Source organism: Conger conger, chromosome 3 (assembly GCF_963514075.1).
Source record: "Conger conger chromosome 3, fConCon1.1, whole genome shotgun sequence".
In the NCBI taxonomy this organism is placed as follows: Eukaryota; Metazoa; Chordata; class Actinopteri; order Anguilliformes; family Congridae; genus Conger; species Conger conger.
The window spans coordinates 78,302,644-78,327,643 of record NC_083762.1 but is presented as its reverse complement, the minus strand read 5'-3'; the positions used below and the strand labels follow the sequence as shown (position 1 = coordinate 78,327,643).

At 48.3% G+C, this 25,000-nt stretch overlaps 1 protein-coding gene across 1 annotated transcript in view; it reads left to right on the top strand.

Moving 5' to 3' along the window:
- Window positions 1-25,000, top strand: part of cps1 (carbamoyl-phosphate synthase 1, mitochondrial) — a 73,371-nt gene that overhangs the window by 14,872 nt on the left and 33,499 nt on the right. The window contains exons 16-26 of the mRNA XM_061234312.1: window positions 202-330; window positions 1,592-1,736; window positions 2,233-2,443; window positions 6,061-6,259; window positions 7,341-7,517; window positions 9,541-9,659; window positions 16,256-16,397; window positions 16,852-16,917; window positions 17,310-17,373; window positions 18,168-18,349; window positions 21,801-21,995. Of these exons, the coding sequence (XP_061090296.1) occupies window positions 202-330; window positions 1,592-1,736; window positions 2,233-2,443; window positions 6,061-6,259; window positions 7,341-7,517; window positions 9,541-9,659; window positions 16,256-16,397; window positions 16,852-16,917; window positions 17,310-17,373; window positions 18,168-18,349; window positions 21,801-21,995 (1,629 nt within the window). The remainder of the gene's footprint in view (window positions 1-201; window positions 331-1,591; window positions 1,737-2,232; window positions 2,444-6,060; window positions 6,260-7,340; window positions 7,518-9,540; window positions 9,660-16,255; window positions 16,398-16,851; window positions 16,918-17,309; window positions 17,374-18,167; window positions 18,350-21,800; window positions 21,996-25,000) is intronic.

Here is a 25,000-nt window from a genome sequence, read left to right as displayed (position 1 = left end):
AGAAGCCTTGGCTCGGTCAAGCTGTGGAACTCCACTTCCCAGAAGCCTTGGCTCTGCCAAGCTGTGGAACTCCGGCTGAAAGTGTTTGTGACACCGCCTGCAGAATGCACCAGTGCTCTATGGCTAAGATTCCAGTGGTCAGCACGTTGTTATTTTGAAAAGGCGCCGTGTTCACGAGGCTTCATGGCGTGTACCCCGCAGGTGGCGGACGCCCTGAAAGCGGCGGATCAGATCGGGTACCCCGTCATGCTCCGGTCCGCCTACGCCCTGGGGGGGCTGGGGTCGGGCCTCTGCCATAACAAGGAGAGGCTGGAGGAGACGGCCAGGAAGGTGAGCAGGACCCCACGTTCACTCTGAGACACGGCGTGTGGACGAGACCCGATCGATGACTGTATGAGTCTTGAGTTACAGACGTTGGAACTCCCATTTTTCGACCTATTATAATGTCAGGTTTTTGTACGGATGGTGCAGTGGGTAGCACTGCTGCCTCACAGCAAGGAGGTCCTGGGTTCGAATCCCCGTCGGCCGGGGCCTCTCTGTGCGGAGTTTGCATGTTCTCCCCGTGTCTGCGTGGGTTTCCTCCCACAGTCCAAAGACATGCAGGTTAGGCTGATTGGAGAGTCTAAATTGCCTGTCGGTATGAGTGTGGGAGTGTGTGAGTGTGTGAGTATGTGAGTGAATGGTGTGTGTGCCCTGCGATGGACTGGCGACCTGTCCAGGGTGTATTCCTGCCTTTCGCCAAATGTATGCTGGGATAGGCTCTAGCCCCCCTGCGACCCTGATCAGGATAAGCGGGTTCAGATAATGGATGGATGGATGGATGGTTTGTGTTCCTGATCAGACAATATAATCAGGGCCGGTTCTAAACTATTGGAGTCCCTCAGCCAAATTTTCTGTGGAGGCCCCTTTCTGAGTTATGTCCTATACAGGCACATGGGGGTTTTGCAATTTACGGACCTTTGGGCCCCTCCAGACAGATGAGGCCCTAGGCAATCGCCTATGTCGCCTATGCTTAGAACCTGCTCTGAATATAATGTCCAGTCTGAGTAACTGATGTAACTCTAGTTTTTAAGGAAGTCGTGTTTCCGTTTTCCGTTCAGATAGCAACCGCAATCAGCCCTCCTGTTTCCGACAGCTGTCCCGGCAGCAATAGAATGAAAATGTACAGTGGGGTCCAAAGTCTGAGACCACATTGAAAATCTGTGTAATCCTGGAAGTAAACAGAAGGTTTTAGGATTTTGAAAAAAGATTAAAACAAATGAAAGTTACTTCAAAGCTTTGCAATATCTACTTGAAGACCAAAGAAGAGCAGGGAGTGCTACACAATCCACAATCACCTGACCTCAAACCCCACTGAGAACATTTATGGGAGCACTTGAAGACTAACAAAAGCCAGTTGTGAAGTTTAACATTTCACTCCAATTGTTATGCTGATAATATCATTTAGTAATGAAAAGGTTTGTATTAAATTAGAAAAGAATGCAAAATGTGGTCTCAGACTTTGGGACCTCCTCTGTACCTCCACTGTACCCCTGTGTCTGAGAGTGTTGGCCGGAGGCCTTGTCCTGAGTGCCTCCTGGGTCTGTCTCAGGCCCTGGCTGTGAGCTGTCAGATCCTGGTGGAGAAGTCTCTGCTGGGCTGGAAGGAGGTGGAGTACGAGGTGGTCCGGGACGTGGCCGACAACTGCGTCACCGTCTGCAACATGGAGAACTTTGACCCTCTGGGCATCCATACAGGTGCTGCTGCTCCCATCCCCGTAGATCTGACTGCCCGCCGCAAGCTACAGTCCCATCCACAACATCAGACCTGGGTCAAATACGTAAACCCTTCCCTGTGCTCGATTGATCTTGCCTAGGTGCCAATGAGCCAACAAAGAGGACCAAAAGGCAGATTTCACTCGTTTTGATTATAATCCATTGGTTCCAATACACCAGACAAGCTTAGTATGGCATAGAAGATGTTTGCAACTGATCAACACACAGAACAATTGCTTAGCTTCAAGTTGCTTTGGTTTGCTTCCAATTACTTCATTAGCCAAATGGTTTACAGTGCTTTTGCTATAACTCATGGTATATAATAAATATATGATGATGTGGTTCATTAGGATGCACCGCTGTTCTTGTATACAGTTGACAAACTAATTTCATAAGCTCTATAACTTTCTCTTACATATTCTCTCTCCCTCTCTTCCTCTCTCCCTCCCTTCCTCTCTCTCTCTCTTCCTCCCTTCAGGGGACTCCATCGTGGTGGCGCCCAGCCAGACCCTGTCCAACGAGGAGTACCACATGCTGCGGGAGACCGCCATCAAGGTGGTACGTCACCTGGGCATCGTGGGCGAGTGCAACATCCAGTACGCCCTGCACCCTTCCTCCCTGGAGTACCGCATCATCGAGGTCAACGCCCGCCTGTCGCGAAGCTCTGCCCTCGCCTCCAAGGCAACGGGGTGAGGCGCGCCACCTTCGCCCCTTTCCCAAGAGTACAGTTTTTCCTGGAATGATTTTTCAGAATCCTAAGATTCTGATGTTCTAGAACTCCACTGCTTTCTACAATACGGTGGTGATTGTTACATCAGCGTTGGAATGTTCAGTTAAGAACATTCTAATCACATGTTTAGGGTACCTCAAAGGGTTAACAAGGCATGGGAGGGTGGGGTTAGGAGTGTTGAAAGTTAAAATCCTGATCGTTCTTGCCTGAACACTTTCTGTTTCTCAACTGTGTGTTGATTTTGTCTGAATCAGTATGCAAAATCAGGCTGGCTAATACCCTTTGAACATTTTGTATGGACAATTAGCGAAGCCCGTTTGGCTTGTTTCACTATGCTACGCTAACGAATAACGGGTCTAACTTATTGCACTGTGGGGTTTTTTCTGTGGGAGGCACATCCTTGATGGCATCGCTCCATTGCTTTGGGCTTATTTCCTTGATTGCAGCCATAACTGTTAAGGGTCCTGACAACTACCGTCCGTGCTCCATATACTTCGCAATCAGAATCGCTAGCTGCCTTGACTCGATCATTTTCTTTGATCTCTGATTATTGCTTTGCGCCTGCAGTACCTGATACTTTTCTGATCCCTAATTAGTGGATTGCTCACAACAAGGCTTCAGGGAGGGAATGTGGCCATTAGTGAATGGTGTTTCCCTTAATTACAGTATGTAATTAGTTAATTGTGTTCTCCCAATCTACACATGAGTGCCGTTTATACGTCTGTCCCTTCCTGGCACCATTCACAAGCATTTTGTTCCCTTGGAAGATAAGATATGCGCCTCAGAATTTCTTCTGAAAAATTAATGCAGGTTTTTGGCTTTCAAACTATCCACTTCTCGACATTTCTCCAAGCACTGGTCATCCTTGAAAAATTGCAATTCCGTGCAAGTGCATATTGGGGATACTGCGTGTCGGACTTGGTTAACTTTTCTGTTTTGAAGTCGGTCTGGCCTTTGTTGAAATCTCTGACACCCGTTCTTCCTTCTTCGATGGGCTTTCGTTTTGAGTGTCTGTTGCCAGAATGCTAAAATCCTTATTCGGTCTCGTTAAGATAACAAAGTCTTGACTGCATCACCCGTTCCCATCACTCTGCAAACCCGGGACACGTTTGTAGAGGCTAATTTCGACGTCTTCTCCATGAAAGTTGCTTTCCGAGTCGTATACTGTAGGTCAGTCGAGTATTTCTTGGCTATTGCCTAAAACAATGAAGATGTCTCTCACATCCCTCTGCCATGACTGCTACATTAATTGCTTCGGCCTGTCAGTGCACCCAGAAAAAGAGTCGGGATACTTCTCTAAATCTTCCTGAAGGACCGTGGTTGTTAGCGTTAGAGTTGAACGTCTCCGCAAGCTTCAGGTCTGAGAACGGCCTGAGAGTAACTTTGACGCACGGCTGAGAACAAGGCAGTAATGTACGTTTGCTGTCCTTTCACTCGCTGCTAGAAGATTTACACGCTCGCCTTAACTCTGAAACAAACTTCTGGGAAAGTAAGCGCAGCTGGAAGAAATGAGGGCTGCCCGCTCATAGCATGCAGGAACTATTTCATCCTTTGGTCTCAACGCGGTCCCTTTTAACTGGTTACACTGCACTGTTCCAGACCTGGGTCGAATACGTAATTGTTTGCCTTTAAGTACTTTACCACGCTTGACTGAGCTTGTCTGGTGCATTTGAACCTGTGAAATACTCTCCGGAAGAGCAAACCCCGCATTACAGTCATTTATCAGGCGCTCGTATCCAGAGCGACGTACAATATAGGGGCGACGTGGCTCAGGCAGTAAGAGCAGTCGTCTGGCGGTCGGAGGGTTGCCGGTTCGATCCCCCGCCCGGGCTGTGTCGAGGTGTCCTTGAGCAAGACCCCTAACCCCCAAATGCTCCTGACGAGCTGGTCGGGGCCTTGCATGGCAGCCAATCGCCGTCGGTGTGTGAGTGTGTGTATGAATGGGTGAATGGAGAAGCATCAATTGTACAGCGCTTTGGATAAAGGCGCTATATAAATGCCTGCCATTTACCATTTATATAGTGCAAATCATGACCAGGGACAAGTGCACTGAAGACCCGAGAGGATACAGTTCCAAGTGTTAGAGTGATGGCGCAGATAAAACCTGAACCCATTACATTAATGGCATTTGGCAGACGCTCTTATCCAGAGCTACGTATAGTTGATTATGCTAAGCAGGTGAAAATCCTCCCCTGGAGCAATGCAGGGTTAAGGGCCTTGCTCAAGGGCCCGACGGCTGTGCTGATCTTATTGTGGCTACGCCGGGGATCGAGCCAGCGACCTTGCGAGTCCCAGTCATGTACCTTAACCGCTATGCTACGCTACAGGCATAAGTGCAGCTCTAACCTTTGGCATACACACGGCTAATTATAGCGGTGAGATATGGAGGTACAGGGGCAGCCAGGTGCCAGGTGTGAGCGGTAGCTCCATAGGGCAGTGCGTAATGATGGGGGTCTGGCAGGGTTCACTGGATGGGGGTCTGTGTTTCATGGCTCCTCAGGGGCCGGCGCTGGCTGGTCCGGGGCCCGCGGACCGCCTGTCAGAACCGCGTATGAAGGCTCTTTCTCTGGCTCGGCTCAGCGGGTTTGGCTGCGGTCTGCGGTGTGATAAAGAGCAGCTGGCAGAACCGCACGTTTGGGAGGAGAACCACAGATGTCTGCGCCTCTCCCCGATCCACCCGGGGGCGCACGCATGAACGCGCCTCTGCTCGCAGATAATTGGACTTTCCAAAAACGCGGGTGGGAACGGTGCAGCCCCGCGTATTGCACCAAAATTATGTAAATAAATAAATAAATACGGAACAAGAAACAGGAAGTCTAAACGGCGGCTCTAGCTGTCTATCAACTCTAACTGACAGTCGATGGACTTTGAGAATTTGAGAAAAGCCTCCAGCTCTCTCTGCTGTTCATGGAAGATGAAATAAAAGTGTGTGTCTGTTGCTTTAGATCTGAGGGACACAGAATTATCTCCCAGATGGGGGAAGTTCAAATTCCCTCGTGTATACAGAGAGAAATGCCCACATCATCAGTGCAGGCACTGTTAAAGAGATGCCATCTGCTTGTTCAAGTTTACTACTGTAATGTACTGCATGGCTCTGATAATGTTAATTACGGACATTACTGTTATTTAGCTGACACTTTTATCCAAAGTGGCTTACAGTTGATTTGACTGAGCAGGGGACAATCCCCCCTGGAGCAATGTGGGGTTCAGGGCCTTGCTCAAGGGCCCAACAGCTGCATTGATTTTATGGTGGCTGCACTGGGGCTTGAACCAGACACACATACGGCGTGGGATAATGTGTTCATTATGGTTTGCTGATGTTAGCTGGCTGGTGTGCAGCCCCACTGTCACAGAGCCATCTGTGCAGAGAAACACATAAAAGGATGGATGGATGGAGGGGGGAGATAAAGAGGGGATGGTCGGTACACAAGCAGGGAAAGAGATCAATAAAAGCAGTAGCGTTTCTCGGGCGGTGGCTCGCTTCGCCGTGCCCCTTCTCGACAGCTCTGAGAGAGCGCTGTGGGTCTCCGCGTCTGACTGTGAGGAGGGTTTCATCGACCGCCCGCGCGTCCTCAGGTACCCCCTGGCCTTCGTGGCGGCGAAGCTGGCCCTCGGCATCCTGCTCCCGGGGATCAGGAACGCCGTGTCGGAGAAGACCACGGCCTGCTTCGAGCCCAGCCTGGACTACATCGTCACCAAGGTCCCCCGCTGGGACCTGGACCGCTTCCACGGCATGTCGCGCGAGATCGGCAGTGCCATGAAGAGTGTGGGGGAGGTGAGGGGGGGGGGGGGGGCCCGAGTCACACACACACCCTGAGTCACGCACACACCCCGAGTCACGCACACACCCTGAGTCACACACACCCCCTGAGTCACGCACACACCCCGAGTCACGCACACACCCTGAGTCACACACACACCCCGAGTCACACACACACCCCGAGTCACACACACACCCCGAGTCACACACACACCCCGAGTCACACACACCCCCTGAGCCACACACACACCCCCTGAGTCACACACACACACCCCCGAGTCACACACACACCCCCTGAGTCACACACACACACCCCCCCGAGTCACACACACACCCCCGAGTCACGCACACACCCCCAGAGTCACGCACACACCCCCGAGTCACACACACACCCCCCGAGTCACACACACACCCCCTGAGTCACACACACACCCCCGAGTCACACACACACCCCCCGAGTCACACACACACCCCCTGAGTCACACACACACACGCCCTGAGTCATGCACACACCCCCTGAGTCACACACACCCCCCCGAGTCACACACACACCCCCGAGTCACGCACACACCCCCAGAGTCACGCACACACCCCCAGAGTCACGCACACACCCCCGAGTCACACACACACCCCCAGATACACACACACACACCCTGAGTCACACACACACCCCCGAGTCACACACACACCCCCGAGTCACACACACACACCCCCTGAGTCACGCACACACCCCCTGAGTCACACACATGCCCTGAGTCACACCCGGGGGGGCGACTGCAGCCTGATCCACTGATCTCTGATCAGTGCTAATCATGTCAGCCATGAGCCATGTTTTTAGTAGCCGAATAACTTGAATTTAGCAGACACTCTTTGTCCAGAGCTACACAACTTTTCACATTTTTATTTAGCATCCATTTTGTACAACTACACTGAAGCAATTTACATATGCTGAAACAGTGTATGCATTCATAGTCCTGTATGCTGCTTTGGGTAAAAGTGTCTAATGAGAAGAATATCTGGGGGCAGTCTGTAGCCTACTGGCTAAAGTGTTTGACTGGGACCCTGAAGGTTGGTGTAATGTTTCTGCGTCTCCTAGGTGATGGCAGTGGGGCGCACCTTTGAGGAGAGCATCCAGAAGGCCCTGAGGATGTGCCACCCCTCGGTGGACGGTTTCGTGCCCCATCTGCCCCTCAAGAAAGCCTGGGAAGCCCAGCAGGACCTGCAGCGGGACCTGGCAGTGCCCTCCAGCACCCGAATCTTCTCCCTGGCAAAGGTGGGGCCTTTTAACCCCCAACAACACCCCCCCTCCACCACCATGTCCAATTATGACCAGTGACAAAACTCTACAGTCACTGCTAAACCTTTCGCATAGTGTTGAATCTGTCATCTCAGTCATGACTCAAAGAACATATCGCTCCTGAATCTTCTCCCTGGCAAAGGTTAGGCCTTTCACCCCCCAACAACACGCCCCCTCCACCACCATGTCCAATTATGACCAATTATGACTGCTAAGCCTTTGGCATAGTGTTGAATCTGTCATCTCAGTCATGACTCAAAGAACATATCGCTCCTGAATCTTCTCCGTGGCAAAGGTTAGGCCTTTCACCCCACCAACCCCCCAAGAACATGTCCCTACCAGACATTGGTCAAATTCATTATTGTTTTGGATTCAAATACTTGCACAATTGGTGGAATTCAGCCAACCATGAGGACGAGAAGGCGGGGTTTGAGAGTATTTCAAAAGTTACAATGCAACTGACAAGCTCAGGAAAGAGTATGAAAGTATTTGAATGCTAAACAATGACGTACTTGACCCAGGTCTGGTCCCTACCCACCCCTCAAAAAATAAACAGGCCCAGTTTTACCCAGAGATGGGCCAACGCACTCCAGTCCCCGCTAAGCGATTAGCGTAGTGTTTAATTTGTCAGATCGGCCTTGATTCAAGACACATACTGTATCGCTAAATGGCTTAATTGTCTTTTAATCTGAGTGTGCCACTTAGCCGGAGATTGCTCTTTATTAAGAAGGACCTTCGGAGCTAGACGGTGTCGGACAGGGAAATGAGAACGACTTGTGCCAATTTCTGATGCTAATAGAAAAAGACAGGTGCATTGTTGTCTCTGTCTGGGGACAGTTTTCTGTCTTTGTTCAACCGCCCATCACATGGTAACCCTAGTAACAGACCAACCTGAGAACGCTGGGCAGTGTTATTGCACCTTAAAAAAAAAAAAAAAAAAAACTCTCCTTGAAGATATCACCTCAGAACAGAAATAAATAAATGCAAAAAAAATAAAACAAGCAGCCTTCTGCAGTCTGAGAAGGGAATATCTCACAAGTGTCGAAATGAAATTATTGATGCTGGCAGATTTATTTAGAAGTAATGGGCCAAATCATATTACTCTGAAAAACATCAATAACTCTCAAGGTTATCCCTGCAATACTTCTACTGTAATATCACCTCTTTCCCTGGGCGGGTAATTTCATTCTGAGCTGGTTATGTCTCCCATTACTTCACGGGCTGTCGATTGCCCCGCGCTGATTGGCTGAGGGCCTCGGAAACCCTCTGCGCCACGGCAACGGTGCATCTAAGGGTAGTTCTGGAGGGGCGGAGCCTGGGCTGGCTCACTGCCTGCGATTAACATGCGAGAGGCGCCGCCAGTTGAGTGGCCAATCAGTGGGATGCAGAGTGAGGTTTTTAGCCGTATTGCAGTGAGTCATATACACTCAGTGAGCACTTTATTAGGTATTTTTTTTACTTATTGTTCTTCTGCTGCTGTAGCCTATCCACTTAGAGATTTTATGCGTTGTGTGTTCAGAGATGCTCTTCTGCATACCACTGTTGTAATGTGTGGTTATTATACTGTCACCTTCCTGTCAGCTTTTGACCAGTCTGGCCCATTCTCTTCTGACCTCTCTCATTAACAGCGTGTTTTTGCCCACAGAACTGCTGCTCACTGGATGTGTTTTGTTATTTGCACCATTCTCTGTAAACTCAAGAGACTGATGTGCGTGAATATCCCCGGAGATCAGCAGTTTCTGAGATACTCAATCCACCCTGTCTGGCACCAACAATCATTCCACGGTCAAAGTCACTTAGATCACATTTCATCCCCATTCTAACATTTGGTCTGAACAACAGCTGAACCTCTTGACCACCATCGGCATGCTTTTATGTATTTGGTTGCTGCCACATGATTGGCTGATTCAATATTTGCATTAACAAGCTGGTGGACAGGTCTACCTAATAAAGAGCAGTGGGAGTTGTAGTTTTTCTCCTTTCTTCTCTTACACCCCAGGCCCTTCACAGCGGTGTCAGCGTGGAGCAGATTCACCAGCTCACGGCGATCGACAAGTGGTTCCTGCACAAGCTACGCCGCATCACAGAGCTGGAGCAGCACCTGGGAAAGTTCGACAGGTAAGGGAGGAGAAACGCCGACATTAATCTCGCGCAGGAACGCGCGGCTGCTTTTTCAGTGTCGTACGTGCGCTGCTGCTTTTGAACGAAACCGAAGAAGACTTGTGAGGGAGGTCACTGATTTTCCTCAGACCTGCAGTGAATAATTTGCACCACTAGGTGGCACTGAAAGGATGCGCAAAGCCCATTCCCAAACTCACAAAAAAAAACAAGGCGGTGGGGAAATCGAATAATACAATAAATTAAAAGATATTCACCAAGACAGAAAGAACAAAGGGATCCCTGTACAAAGATTTATCTTGACAATGGTGCTAATGGGTGCGCACAAAAGAATCCTGTATTCTTTAAAACACGGTTAATTAAAGAACAAGACTGTCTGGCGTGAAAAGGCTGAGACGGCGCTCTGCTCTTTACGGGGAGGAAGGGCGACTCCGCTCCCCCGGCGAGCCTGAGTCACTCCCACATTCACTCCCAAAAAACCTTTCCGTGACATTTTCCCGCCCCTCTCCACTGCTCTCGACGAGCGGGATCGCACCCCCGCACGCTTCCGGCGAAATTCCCGTCGCTCCAAACTCCCGAGTGGATGCTGTTTTCGCACCGGAGTCTGCTCTCCCTGGAAGGGAGCTATTAAAGCGGATGAAACAGAGTAAAAGTCCATGGTACTGAGGCTGTCTGGAGGTACCGACGCTCTTGACTGTTAGCAAACTTCACGCCGTTCGTTAAAGAGAAACCCAGCGCACTTTTCAGAGATGGTGCCCGGGGGCCGGGGTTGCTCGCTGCAGTTGTTATTGTTATCATAACTTTAGTTTCTATTGCGATTTTGAGAAGCCTGCATTCAGAAAAAATTTAATGAATGCGTCTACTTATATTTCAGCCCATTGAAATTCTGAGTGTATTCCCCATCGAGCCAGGAAATGGCCGTCACGCTGCCATTTTGTGCCAAGGCCTCCCGAGAAGGCGTTTAAGAACAAATTACCCATCCGAAGAAGCAAGTATGTTTAAACGGGTGAGGTAAAAACCACAAGAAGAAAAATAAATAAAATCATGGTGATATACACTCTCAGGAAAAAAGGGGCAAGCTCAAGGGTTCTTTGTCGGACGAAGCGGTTCTTTGTGTGGGAGCTTCCACACTTCATAGAGGGTTTCGTGAATAAACTAGAACACCACCTCTATGGCAGGGATCATTAACTCCCGGTCCTTGAGGGCTGAGAACTGCTGGTCTTCCACCCTCCCTTTACCTGGGAGTCAGGTGTGGAGACAGTCAGGGCAATCAGTAGCGCCAGTAATTACCCGGGAGAAAAGAAAACCAGGGACTGGATTTGGACTTGAGGGCCGGAGTTGATGATCCCTAATTCTACGGAGAGAAGCCAGAGAGCCCTTTATTTCTGAGAGCCTACAGCCCTCAGTTTCTCACCTGTCCAGCTCCACAGCTGTCTGAGAAGATGAGCGCTTTTGAGGAATGCAATGCTTACCCAGCGTTGGAGCAATGCTTACACAGCGTTGGAGCAACGCTTACACAGCGTTGGAGCAACGCTTACCCAGCGTTGGAGCAATGCTTACACAGCGTTGGAGCAACGCTTACACAGGCGTGATGGGCGTAGGCTGCTGGAGGTTGTAGGTGACTCTATGGGATGCCAAGTCTGTCTCAAGCATTTTTTTATTATATTTGACTTAAAATTCTATTACCTTTATTTTATTTTTATTTTTTATTTTATTTAGCTATTGCCAATGAGCCTGAGTCGGTTTGACTCATTTCAAGATTTGCCAATGGGGTAAGCGAACAGTAACTTAAAGCAAGCTCATAGTCATAAGAAAGGGAAGATGATAAGCTTCAGTACAGGACTGAAACGCTTGTTAGGACAGACTTTTTGCTGCAGTGTTCAGCTGTACACTGCACCGTTCTTTACGGCCAATACACAGTGTCCTTCCAAAATGCCTCCAAGGCTTCATTGAATTACTTTTTTTTTTTTTTCGTGCTAATACTGCAGTGTTTTTATTTATTTTATTTATTTTTTTATTTGCACAAAGAAAGAACACATGCAAGTACACAAAGTAATTTGCAGAATCGATTGTGCTGCAGAGGTTGGAAAACCCTACAGGGCTTATACTCGAAGCTCACCTGAAGAAACCAAATCACATTAAGGGACTGGGAGAGAGGAATGTGTGTGGAATTGTGTGTGTGTGTGTGTGCGGCAGTTGTGTTAATTTAAAGCGTTTGCTGTTCCTTATACACTCCAGTGTGTAGTTTGTGTTTAGTGTGTGGATGTGTTCAGCCAGGGAGGACCTCATCTGCCTTACATCCGCTATCGCACAACTAGGATGAGCCATCGGTGTGTGTGTGCGTGTGTGTGTGTGTGTGTGTGTGTGTGTGTGTGTTATATGCATCCTGTTGCTGAAAGAAACAATCCTTGTAAGAGCCTGTCAGGTGAAGTGGCTAACTCATGTCGGCGTGTCACAGTGAGACACACCACAGGCCCCAGAGCCTGAAGGCTAGTCTGGGACGGTCTGTGAGACTGCCCCACCTAATTCTCATAAACGGTGGGAACAAAGGAGAAGCTTGCAATCTTGAGTTTTACTGAGCGTGCTCAGCGGAGGCAGGCAGGCTCGCCGTCCTTTCGGACCGAACCCCACACGCTACCGGTTCTGGTCTGACCCGCTGGAGCCGACGGGTACGGGGAGATGGCGAGGCGAGGCGTGTTTCTCTGCCCCCCCTGCGGTCTGCGAACACGTGAGCCGGAACGCCCCAACGTCGCCTGTTCCAGCGTCGCCTGCTCCAGCGCGCCGCGACAGGTCTGCGGTTGTTAATGTAAGTGTTTAATAATGGACGGGGCCGTCGCGGGGCCAGTGAGGGGCCGCACAGCCCTCCCCCACACCCCCACTCCCCCACACCCCCCCCCCGCGCACGCGGCAGGCATATCAATTAGCACAGAGGAACAGAACGTCTTTTTCCACCTCCTCCTCCTTCGACCGGCCTTGCTTCTCCTCTCTGTCTTTTATCTCCCAGACTGCAGCTCCGCGCTCCATCCTCAGCGTCTCTCGCAGGAAAACAGAGGCCCTTACTCAAAATGGAGGAAGATTGCAGTAATAGCAGTGATTGCACTGGCAGCAGTGACGGTCATAGCAGCGCCCGTGGCGGTTTGTTACGGAGACGCAGGTAGCGGTATTAGCGGGAGCAGCAGCTGAAGTGGTTGTCTTTCCGCGGAGGAGGCGGCGATGATTGTAGCCTTGGTTGTACTAGTGGTGGTAGTGCTTCCGCGCAGATGTCTTTTTTCACAGGGAGAGGGGTCACCGTGTGGAATAGCTTGCCAGGTCATCTCTGGTGGGTTTCGAGACCAGGCTTGAGACGGTGCTTTTAGGCAAACTAAGCAGTGGGTGAAAGACAAAGGCAAGCATTGCTGAGATGAATGACCTATTCTTGTCATCGAATGTTATGTTATGTCACATTCACTGAGCACTTTATTAGGTAGGTCATGTGGCAAAGAAGCATGCTGACATGGTCAAGAGGTCCAGCTGTTTTTCAGACCAAATGTCAGAATGGTGAAGAAATGTGATCTAAGTGACTTTGACCGTGGAATGATTGTTGGTGCCAGACAGGGTGGTTTGAGTATCTCAGAAACTGCTGATCTCCTGGGATTTTCACACCCTACAGTCTCTAGTCTGCAGAGAATGAAGCAAAAAAAAACATCCAGTGAGCAGCAGTTCTGCGGGCAAAAATGCAAAAATGTCAGTTGAGAAGGGCCAGACTGGTCAAAGCTGACAGGAAGTTCAAACTAACGCAAATAAAAATATGCAGAAGAGCATCTCTGAACACACAACGCGTCATACCTCTTAAGTGGATAGGCTACAGTCTAAAAAACAAGTCTAATGAATAACTAATAAAGTGCTCACTGAGTGTATGTAACTGTATGTTATGTTGTGTTATGTTATGTTACTGTATGTTGTGTTATGGTATGTTATGTGGTGTTGTGTTGTATTATGTTATGTGTGGTGATGCTGGTAGAAGAAGCAGTTGGAATGGTAGCCATAGCTGTAACTGTGGCGGTCCTGGGTGTAGTCTTGTCATTTTCTGCACTATCAAAGAGAGCATACATTCCGTTAATAATCTTGAATGAAAAAGCCCCCAATCAGATTAAATTAACAAGATGCAATATTAATTAGGATGTTCTTACACTGCAAATTAAATACCATCTCGCAGTTTCACCGGGGGCGTCGTAGACACGGGTGAGGAAAAGACCAACTGCAATACTGTGCGAGCCGGCAGTGCGCTTTTCTGCTGAAAAAAGTCAGGGATGTTTTCTTTCCACCAAGTCAGCGAGACGCCCCGGGATTTGAATCCACTTGACATTTTGGATTCGGTTATAACATTCTTTAATTATTCAGCATGTGAAAAAAATATACACGTGGCGGCACAGGGTTTTTGCTTCCTATTTTTATTGAACATTTTTTTCCCCAAATATGAAATTTTAATTGATTAAATAGAGTTTTTAAAAGCACTCGTTCCAGAGATGGTCCTCTGTGTGCCTGCCCTGTTTAGTTATTGATGGAGTATTGATCTTCCTGGACTACCACTTACAGAACTGTTTGGGTACCAGGCCAGCCAGGACTTAACCGTTACAGTTAACCTCTCAGTTTACAGAACTGTTTGAGTACCAGACCAGCCAGGACTTAACCGTTACAGTTAATCTCTCAGTTTACAGAACTGTTTGGGTACCAGGCCAGCCAGGACTTAACCATTACTGTTAACCTCTCAGTTCACAGAACTGTTTGAGTACCAGGCCAGCCAGGACTTAACCATTACAGTTAATCTCTCACGTCACAGATTCTCAAACCTGAGTGCAGGTGTATGGGAGGGTGACACAGAATATATGTTCATTTAAGATCAGTTTCTGCCTGCTCTCTTGACAGAGCTACCAGACCATTCATGTAAAAGCTACATAGTGTACTGAATGTGAGTGATAAGACATGCACAGGTAACCGTGGTGACACCCAGTCCTGTATCTGATTTCTCTCAGGCTTGTAGAGGGCCAGTACGAAGGCTATAATTTGATTGTGATTGTGATATCAAATGGCGTGTTTGTGTGTGTGTGTGTGTGTGTGTGTGTGTGTTTGTCTTTTAGTTTTTTTTGGCTGCCTAGCTGAAGTTATGGTAAAAGTTGACTACGCAGTAATGCAGTGTGATTAAACATCGCACAACATCGAGATGTTTGAAAAAGGGAAGTTTTCTTTTTGAGGAACATTGTGTTCCATGGGTGGCACGGATGGTGCAATGGGTAGCACTGCCGCCTCACAGCAAAGAGGTCATGGGTTCGAATCCCCGTCGGCCGGGGCCTCTCTGTGCGGAGTTTGCACGTTCTCCCCGTGTCTGCGTGGGTTTCCTCTGGGTACTCCAGTTTCCTCCCATAGTCCAAAGACATGCAGGTTCGGCTGATTGGAGAGTCTAAATTTCCCGTAGGTATGAGTGTGAGTGAATGGTGTGTGTGCCCTGCGATGGACTGGCGACCTGTCCAGGGTGTATTCCTGCCTTTTGCCCAATGTATGCTGGGATAGGCTCCAGCCCCCCTGCGACCCTGATTAGGATAATAATAATAAGGAAATAATAATACATATAGAAAACATATTTAGTTTTTTGTAGTTATATCTACTGTACACCCTACGCTCTGTAGTACTGGACATAAAGTAAAGATAAAGAGCGTTTTGGTGAGAATTTGGCCAAATGCCATGAATAATGACAGCACAGGGTCTTCAGTAATAATGTTCAGTCAAGTCAATTATTATGGTTCTGATTAATATAGTTATTATCAGGGATACCTTGAACTGCCACATGAAGTATCTTTGGATATTTACACATTTAGCAGTGGACAGATCCGTTTTCTTTGCATATTGATTTGAATAAATTTGAAAAAAAAGTTGTTCTTAGGCCAGTGGTTCCAAACCTTGTTCCTTAGAGTGAAAACCTACCGTCCTGTAGGTTTTCACTCCAACCCTAACAAAGCACACTTCGTTCAACAGCTAGAGCAGGGCTGCCCAACCCTGTTCCTGGAGATCTACCGTCCTGTAGGTTTTCACTCCAACCCTAACAAAGCACACCTCATTCTACGGCTAGAGCAGGGCTGCCCAACCCTGTTCCTGGAGATCTACCGTCCTGTAGGTTTTCACCTCAACCCTAACAAAGCACACCTCATTCTACGGCTAGAGATCTCACTGGGATATCAATGCTAATTAGTAGATTCAGTGCCAAATTGGAGTTGAAATGAGAACCTACAGGACGGTAGATCTCCAGGAACAGGGTTGGGCAGCCCTGCTCTAGCTGTTGAATGAGGTGTGCTTTGTTAGAATTGGAGTGAAAACCTACAGGACGGTAGATCTCCATGAACAGGGTTGGGCAGCCCTGCTCTAGCTGTTGAATGAGGTGTGCCTTGTTAGGGTTGGAGTGAAATCCTACAGGATGGTAGATCTCCAGGAACAGGGTTGGGCAGGTATAGCCCTTGTGCAGATCCCTCTGTCTGGAGTAGCACTTGTATTAATGCTAACGTATGGTTGTGTGCTGGGATATGTGATGGCATTATGTGGCATCTCCTTCCTGCGATCTCCTGTAGCTCTACGGTATCACAGGACCTGCTCCTGAGGGCCAAGAGGGATGGCTTCTCGGACCGGCAGGTGGGCCAGAACCTGGGGTGTACTGAGACCGAGGCCAGGGAGCTGAGACTGAGCCAGAACATCAGGCCCTGGGTCAAACAGGTGAGGAAATTACAGTGGGTCAAACAGGTAAGAACATTAGAGTGGGTCAAACAGATAAAGACATTAGAGTGGGTCAAAAGGGTAAGAACATCAGACACTGGGTCAAACAGGTGAGAACATTAGAGTGCATCAAACAGGTAAGAACACTAGACCCTGAGTCAAACAGGTGAGAACATTAGAGTGCGTCAAACAGGTAAGAACACTAGACCCTGAGTCAAACAGGTGAGGACATTAGAGTGCATCAAACCGGTAAGGATGGTAGAGTGGGTCAAACAAGTAAGGACATTAGACCCTGAGTCAAACAGGTGAGAACATGAGAGTGTGTGAAACAGGTAAGGACATTAGAGTGGGTCAAACAGGTGAAAAGGTAAGTGAGTGATTGGGTCAAATGCTAGTGAGATGAGCCTTGCTCTAGCAGTAGCACTACTCTAACATTATGCTTTCTCCGGGTCAGATCGACACACTTGCCGCAGAATACCCTGCCGTTACCAACTACCTGTACTGCACCTATCATGGACAGGTGAGTCCATCTGAGCGTGTTCACAATATCCCCATACTCATCAGCACATAGACCTGCAATTAAACCACTGGTCTCAAACTCAGTGCCATGTGCACGCTGGCTTTTATTCCAGCCTCAGATCGTGATTATATAATTAGTTCAATTATTTGCTGAATTAGGGTTGTAGGTCCGCACACATGAAGTGAACTGTGTTATTTGTGTTGTCGAGATGACAACTGTTGCTTGTATTCTGCGCTTAACGGCTCAATGAGTAATTAGAATCAGTTAAGGCAGCATTAACTGGTTGGAATGAACACCTGCATACACACGGCCCTCCATGACAACGAGTCTGAGGCCACTGCTTTAAACAGTTTAACAGTTTAGATTGTTGTTGTTTTGTCTCCTCTCTCCAGGAGCACGATTTGGACTTCTCCGACCAGGCGATCCTGGTCCTGGGCTGTGGGCCCTACCACATCGGTCAGTCTCAGTCCCTGTTTCCGGGCACGATCGGCTTTGACAGTACCTTCCCTCTCACGGCTGATATCTAATCTCCCCGTTCGACACAGAATGTGACAGAACAAAAAAACCGCCCTTTGTAGTCGTCCGACAGAATGCCAGTTGATCTATTTTATTACACTGGCTTTCGGCGGAACTGCTTCTCTGTCTCTGAAATGTAATATTGTTCAAGGTAACTTCCCCTGGGAGGTAGTGTGAACTTGCAATGCGCTAGGTTCAGAGCTAAGATTATCTCTTGGTGGGCTCCTGCCTCTGTATGGCTCATTTATGTTGTTCTTTCGCATTTAAAGAATGTAAAACAGAGGTTGTGGCCTCCACCGTGGGGTAATGCATGTGCTGGCTGTCTGGCTCTAAAGTCCCCCTTCTGGGGGTGTGGTAAACCAAGAGCGAAAACCTATAAACACCGACAGTATACCGACACACACACCCACACACACCCACACACACACCCACACAGACCCACACAGACCCCCACACACCCCCACAGACCTACACAGACCCACACAGACCCCCACACACACCCCCACAGACCTACACAGACCCACACAGACCCACACCCACCCCCACACCCACTCACACACCCCCACAGACCTACACAGACCCACACACACCCCCACAGACCCACACAGACCCACACAGACCCACACAGCCCCACACGGACCGGAAAAATAAGCGTTTGCAACGAGCCCAAGGGTTTCTGGGAAGGGAGCTCTCCAGAGACGAAGCGCTCTGTTTTCGGATGTCGCCCCCTGCAGGCAGCAGTGTGGAGTTCGACTGGTGTGCGGTCTCCAGCATCCGTGCCCTCAGGCAGATGGGCAGACGCACAGTTGTCATCAACCACAACCCCGAGACGGTCAGTACGGACTTTGACGAGTGCGACCGACTCTACTTCGAGGAGCTGACCCTGGAGCGCATCCTTGACATCACCCAGCAGGAGGTGAGACCTTCCCATGATGCACCACTCTGGTACCTTCTTATTTTATTTAGCACAGGGGCTGGGTCCGGATAGTCCTTCCTTGTCTCCTTGTTTCCTTGTTCCCTTGAAATAGGGATACTGTAGTGTCGGGGTAAAAGGTACAATGGGTCATTTCGGACTTTTAATGGTAATGGAATTGCAGCAACAAACACCTCCAAATCACAACGCTGTTTATCCCTCCCCCTTCTCTGTAAATGCGCTGACGTTGAAACGCCATTGGCTGCGGCAATTAGAACTAATTTTCAATCAAAGAGCTTGAATTATTGTACATTTATACAATGTTTTGGTACAGAGTGTCGAGCCATCAACTGTATATTTTGAAACCCGAATTTAAGGACTATAAACACAGGCAGAGGGCAAGTCAACATGTCAGTGAGCCTTTTTCAATGATAGGAAGGGATTTGCTATAGTCTTGTAACAATGTTTTAACACAAAAATCTTACGTATTGTACCTTTAAGGTACTTGGCCACGGAAGGTTGGTTGTTCAAGCCCCAGTCTAGCCAGATAAGATCCGCAAAGCTGTTGGGCCCTTGAGCAAGGCCCTTAACCCCACATTGCTTGAGGGGGGATTGTCTCCTGCTTAGTCAAATCAACCTTTTTTCCCTATTCCCTATTCCCTGATCCACTGCAGGAAAAGTGGAGAGCCAAGTAATACAGACTTACAGATACAGGAAACAGGATTTTTAGTCATAAATTTACACAGTCATCCAACACCTTGCAAAAGCAAATCTCGTTAGAGAAACTTAGTGTTCCTGTCTGTGTTCAAAAACATCATAACTGCCCGTTTTCTGCACAGCCATGGCTGTGTTTGACATGCCAGCATAGATGACGTTATTTGCATTTGAACTGTAATTTCATACAGTCACTCCTCAATGCCACATCTCTCTTGCATAAGAGATCATTAACCTCAAAGGACCTTTTGGTTAAATGAATAAATACATGAAATTAAATAACAAGGAAAGACAACTGGGACACAGCCAAACCTCAACTCTGACATCCGAACCTCAACAGTGATTCCTGATTCCAGTCAATATTTTTAGGCTGAATTGATTTATATTTTACATGAAAGGGCATTAGGCAGGTGGGCGCCAATTTAAAATCCATTACAAATATTAAGCGGCAAAAGGCAGCTCTCTGTCCGAGTCCAACTGTCTCTGACCCAAAATGGCCGGAGCGGTTTCGGTGAGCGGCAGTCCTGAGCTGCGGTTTCCTGCCGTCGGGTCTGGACTTGAGCCAGCAGCGATTCCACTCGCCGAGGCCACTGTTTAAGGTGGGCTGCCCCCTGCTGGGAGACGCATGTCAGCGCACCCATTGCCAGGCAGTCCCCCCCCCCTCCCTGTCCTGTCAAACCCTTTAAATAGAAAGGCGAAAATAACAGGCTCCACTTCATCCGTCTACTCCACAGATAACAGACAGCGGATAGCTTATTTATCCCGGAGCCGGATGTTTTTGGCCGTGATTGGTGGTGTGTGGCCCTCGACACGGCAGAGTGGAGGCTACTTCAGCGGTAATAGAGAGCGGAGTGCATGAGCTATCAGAAACCTGCGGAGAGAGAGAGAGAGAGAGGGGAGATGGACAGACATGGAGGAGGAGAGGAACAAAGAAAAAAAACGATCTGGCAGGAAAATAAATAATTATAAAAAATTGGGGGGGGGAAACCACCTGTGTTTTGTTTTTGCCAGGGTGGTCTCTCGGCCCTCGTTCCAGGCAGACTGAGCTGTAACTGAGCTGACGTGATTCGGTGGGGGAGTTTGGTCACCGCGGGAGCCGGGCTCTCGAGTGGCAGAGTGCTCCCGCGTGTTGTTGTCGTGGAGACGGCTGCCACTTCTCCCCCTGCTTAACTTCATGTCTCCTACTCTCCTGCGTCCTTAGCATATGTAGCCATCTTGAAAAAAAAAAGACAAAGCACACTAATCCTGCCCAGGTCGCGGTAAATCGGAGATCACTGCGGCTTACCGTGTTGTACGTGTCCTCTCCTTGTCTCTCAGTCGCAGAACAGAGACTCTTTTCACGTTTACGGGGTGAGCTTTTTCAGTTATATTATCTGATGCTTTTATCCAAAGTGACTTACAGTTGATTAGATTAAGCAGAGAACAGTCCTCCCTGGTGCAATGTGGGGGTTAAGGTTGGCCTTGCTCAAGGGCCCAAGGGCTAGATCTTATTGTGGCTACACCGGGACATGAACCACCAACCGCCACTCGGCTATAGACCGCTTTGTTGCTGACCTGTAGTCTCCCCCTTATCATCTGGTGCCACCATTTCAGATCTATAGCTTTAACCCTGTGACCCAATTAGTGAAAGACTGCAAGGCCTAGCCTCTATCCGTCAGTGCCAAGGTGTGTTTTACCTGCGTTATTCTCAATGCATAAAGCAGAGAAGACACACTGGAAAGCACAATAACTTTTAGAAACCTTTTTCTGTACAGATAATGGATTTGAGTTTTTTTATAAGTGGCTGCTGGGCTTAAGAGAGAGGAGACAGAAAACTACCCCGGGAACTGATTATTGATCTCAACCTGTTTTCAGTGCTTTCCCTTGATTAAGTGTGCCAACGATCTGAATAATCCATCTTCAGGTAAACACATAGCTTCAGCTTCTTTCTTCACCTCATGTAACAGATTATTCAGTTTAAAGTGATCTGTTTTAATCACTAAGTACACTTAATGAAAAAAGATTCACCTCTCTGTTAACTACTGGTTAGCTTCCGGCAAAACCCACAATGATGGTTAGCAAAGCCTGCACTTCAACATCGTTTAGATGACAAAACGTGCACATTGCATATCGTTGCCATGAATATTCTCTGAGTTTGAGTTTGGAGAACGAAGAGTGCGTGTATCCACAATTTCAAAGGAATAAAATGGTTGATTGATTAAAATGTTCACAATTTTGAAATTCAAATTACAATGATTTTATTAGCCTACACAGCCTACAGTGTAAGTAATAGCCTAATTGAGGAGAACTGGCAATATCTGAGGGTATCGTGTATTTTGTAAATTCATGTTTAGTAAATCAAGGAAAATACAAAACAGCTAAAGGGGAAGTATTCTACCTCCTCAGTGTTCCGCTCAGCAGCTGCCCTGCATTACATTACAGTAGTCTGATGCTTTTTATCCAAAGCGTCTTACAGTTGATTAGACTAAGCAGGGCACAATCCCCCCTGGAGAAATATGGGGTTAGGGGCCTTGCTTAATGGCCCGGCAGCTGCTTGGCTACACAGGGGCTTGGACCACCAACCTCCTGGGTCCCAGTCATGTTCCTTAGCCACAAGACAACATGCTCCTGAGACCAATAGTGGGTTTAAGAGAAAGTATTCTGCCTCTTCAGTTTTCAGCACTGTAGAAGGGCAGTAGTACTGTATGTCTGTTTGGAAGCACCAGGCACAGCCCAGATCTTCTGTTTGATCCGTTTGCAGGGCTGCAAGGGGTGCATCGTGTCCGTGGGGGGGCAGATCCCCAACAACCTGGCCATGCCGCTGCACCGGAACGGGGTGACCATCCTGGGGACCAGCCCGGAGCAGATCGACCGCGCTGAGGAGCGCTCCGTTTTCTCCTCCATCCTGGACCAGCTGGGCGTGGCTCAGGCCCCCTGGCAGGCCCTCAGCTCCCTGGTAAGGACGCGCGTCATTGGCCGACCACTAGCATTCCTGTAAGGAAGCATGTCATTGGCCGACCACTAACATTCCTGTAAGGCCGCACGTCATTGGCCGAGCACTAGCATTTGTGTAAGGAAGCACATCATTGGCCAATCACGAACATTAGGGTGTGACATCAGTGCGTGACATCACATCAACAGAAGGGTCTCCGGCTAGCCTGGTGCATTACAACAAATGAAAATGGTAAATGGTTGGCATTTATATAGTGCCTTTATCCAAAGCGCTGTGCAATTGATGCTTCTCATTCACCCATTCATACACACACTCACACACTCACACAGTGACAGCGATTGGCTGCCATGCAAGGCACCGACCAGCTTGTCAGGAGCATTTGGGGGTTAGGTGTCTTGCTCAGGGACACTTCGACACAGCCCGGGCGGGGGATCGAACCGGCAACCCTCCAACTGCCAGACGACTGCTCTTACTGCCTGAGCCATCATGATCCCAAACATGTAAACCCTGCCTATCTACTCCTCCTTACAGGCCCAAATGTGCCAGGCAAGATCAATAGAGCACAGAAACATTTTTGAATCCAAAACAAATGCTATTTGATTTACGGAGACTGATATTTACTGATCCAGTAAATATGAATCAAGTAACAAGAACAGGTTGAGGGAAGTGCCCCACCCTATAAGAAACTATCTTGTAGGAATTAACCCTTCAATCTCTGAGGTGAAAACCCAGGTTCGGAGTCATTATGCAACATTAATGTGTGACATCAGCACCCTGGTCCCCGGATACGGACTCCGAAAATTTTCACTTTCGTTCCATTGCAGGATCCTTCCGCAATGTGCAGATAGAGTGTTTATAGCCAAATTAATTTGACAGCCGTAGTATTTCAGCGTTGAGCATTTAGCCATTAAAAAGTTTTAAAGCAGATGGTGGATTGTTTATTGACTCTCAGCCAAGAGAAGAAGGTGACAGGGGAAATCCAAGGTTTGCTATCTGGCAAATGAACAGATGGTAGCGTTTCTTAAAGTCACTGTTGTGTTAATAAAAATCAGTTCAGTCTCAATGGTAGACAATAGGAGCTAAAATGAACATTAAGAGTTATGTATTAATGAGTTAATTGAATGGAATTTAATTTAATGAATTGCAACTTCTTTTTTTGTTGTTGTGACTACCACTAGTATATATACACTCACTGGGCACTCTATTTGGAACACCTGTACAGGTACTTATTCATGTGATTATCTAATCAGCCAATCGTCTGGCAGCAGTGCAATGCATAAAATCATGCAGATACGGCCAGGAGCTTTAGTTAATGTTCACATCAACCATCAGAATGGGGGGAAGAAATTGTTCAACCATGGACTGGTTGTTGGTGCCAGATGGGCAGAGAGGTCAGAGGAGAATGGATAGGCTACAGCAGCAGAAGTCTAATAAATGCCTAATAAAGTGCTCACTGAGTGTATTACCATATGCAAAAGGTTGTTGGATCAAATTCAGTGAAGAATGTATGTTGTCTTCATCCACGTAGTTAATCAACAACAGGCAAAGAATATTACGGCACTGACAACAGCAATAGCAGCCACAGGTGCACAAAAGAAAAAAGTAAATACTCAGTGCTGGTGTCCTCAGAAACATCAGCTGAGGAAGCTCCATCGGTCAGTCTCTCTCGTCATCAGAGCTGATGGCAGGAGCACGCACATCGTTTTTTAAAATCTGATAGCGGCATAAATTAATCATACTCCAGAATTTGTGCATTTATAAACCTACTTAATCGTAAGATAATCTTTATTGCCCTTGAGATTCAGTGCATGTTTAACCCTTTGAAGAGAAGGATTTGAGGATTTGGGGAATTCTATCTTAGCATCAGTGCTCTACAGTTCCATTCCTCTCAGTTACCAGTCGTGACTGTTACACCAGCATTAGAACGTTCAGTAACGAACACTCAAATCACACAGTATCTGCGACGCTGAAGCCTAAAAGCATTAAAATGAAAGAAAAAAAAACCAGACAGGAACAAGCAGCTTTAGCAGGGACGCTCAGCGGAGGGGAGGGTGCGTTCTCTCCCGAAAGAGGGCGCCGGCACCTGTGTGACCCGAGAGAGTGTTTATGCAGCTGGAGGAGAGCGGTCTGTGCTTTCATTCAGAGTTAATGCATCTTTTCATCCGTCCGGTGGACCTGCTTTGAAGCCCACGCTGGAGCCAGTGTGAGGCAGAGCTCGGGGCTTCTGTAAGGGGAGCAGCACTCCCATGGCCTGGGCTAATGGTGCTCCTGCCATGGGTGTTCGTTAGCCCAGATATGGCCCAGAGATAAGCTTTGATAAATGAGTCATCACAACACACACACTCTGACACACACACACACGCACACTCACACTCACACTCACAAATGCACATACACATGAGCATACCCACACACTCACACACACACTCACACACACACACATGCGCATACACATGAGCAGACACACACACACACACACACACACTCACTCACACACACACACAAACACACACACTCACACACACACATGCACATACACATGAGCAGACACACTCTAACACACACACACACACACACACACTCACACACACTCACTCACACATACACACACACACACACTCACACACTCACTCACACATACACACACACATGAGCAGACACACTCACACACACACACTCACACTCACACACTCACACTCACACACGCACATACACATGAGCACACACACACACCATCCGCTCCACTTGTCGGCGTAAGGATTGGGACAGACTTGAAAGAGAAGGGCTGTCTTTTCCTCCACTGCCGGCTCACACGTCTGAGTGCCGTTGCCAATGACAACATCAGAAGTGAGCGAGCGGAGTCCGGTCCACATGAGTGACCCTACAGGCCCTGTGTCCCAGCCTTCCCCACACGCCCAGTCCCCTCACCCCCTTCCTCTCACTCTGCAGCTGGCCTGGCCGAGGACACAAGGCCCTGCCACGGGCACGTAGCACTGATGATAGAGACA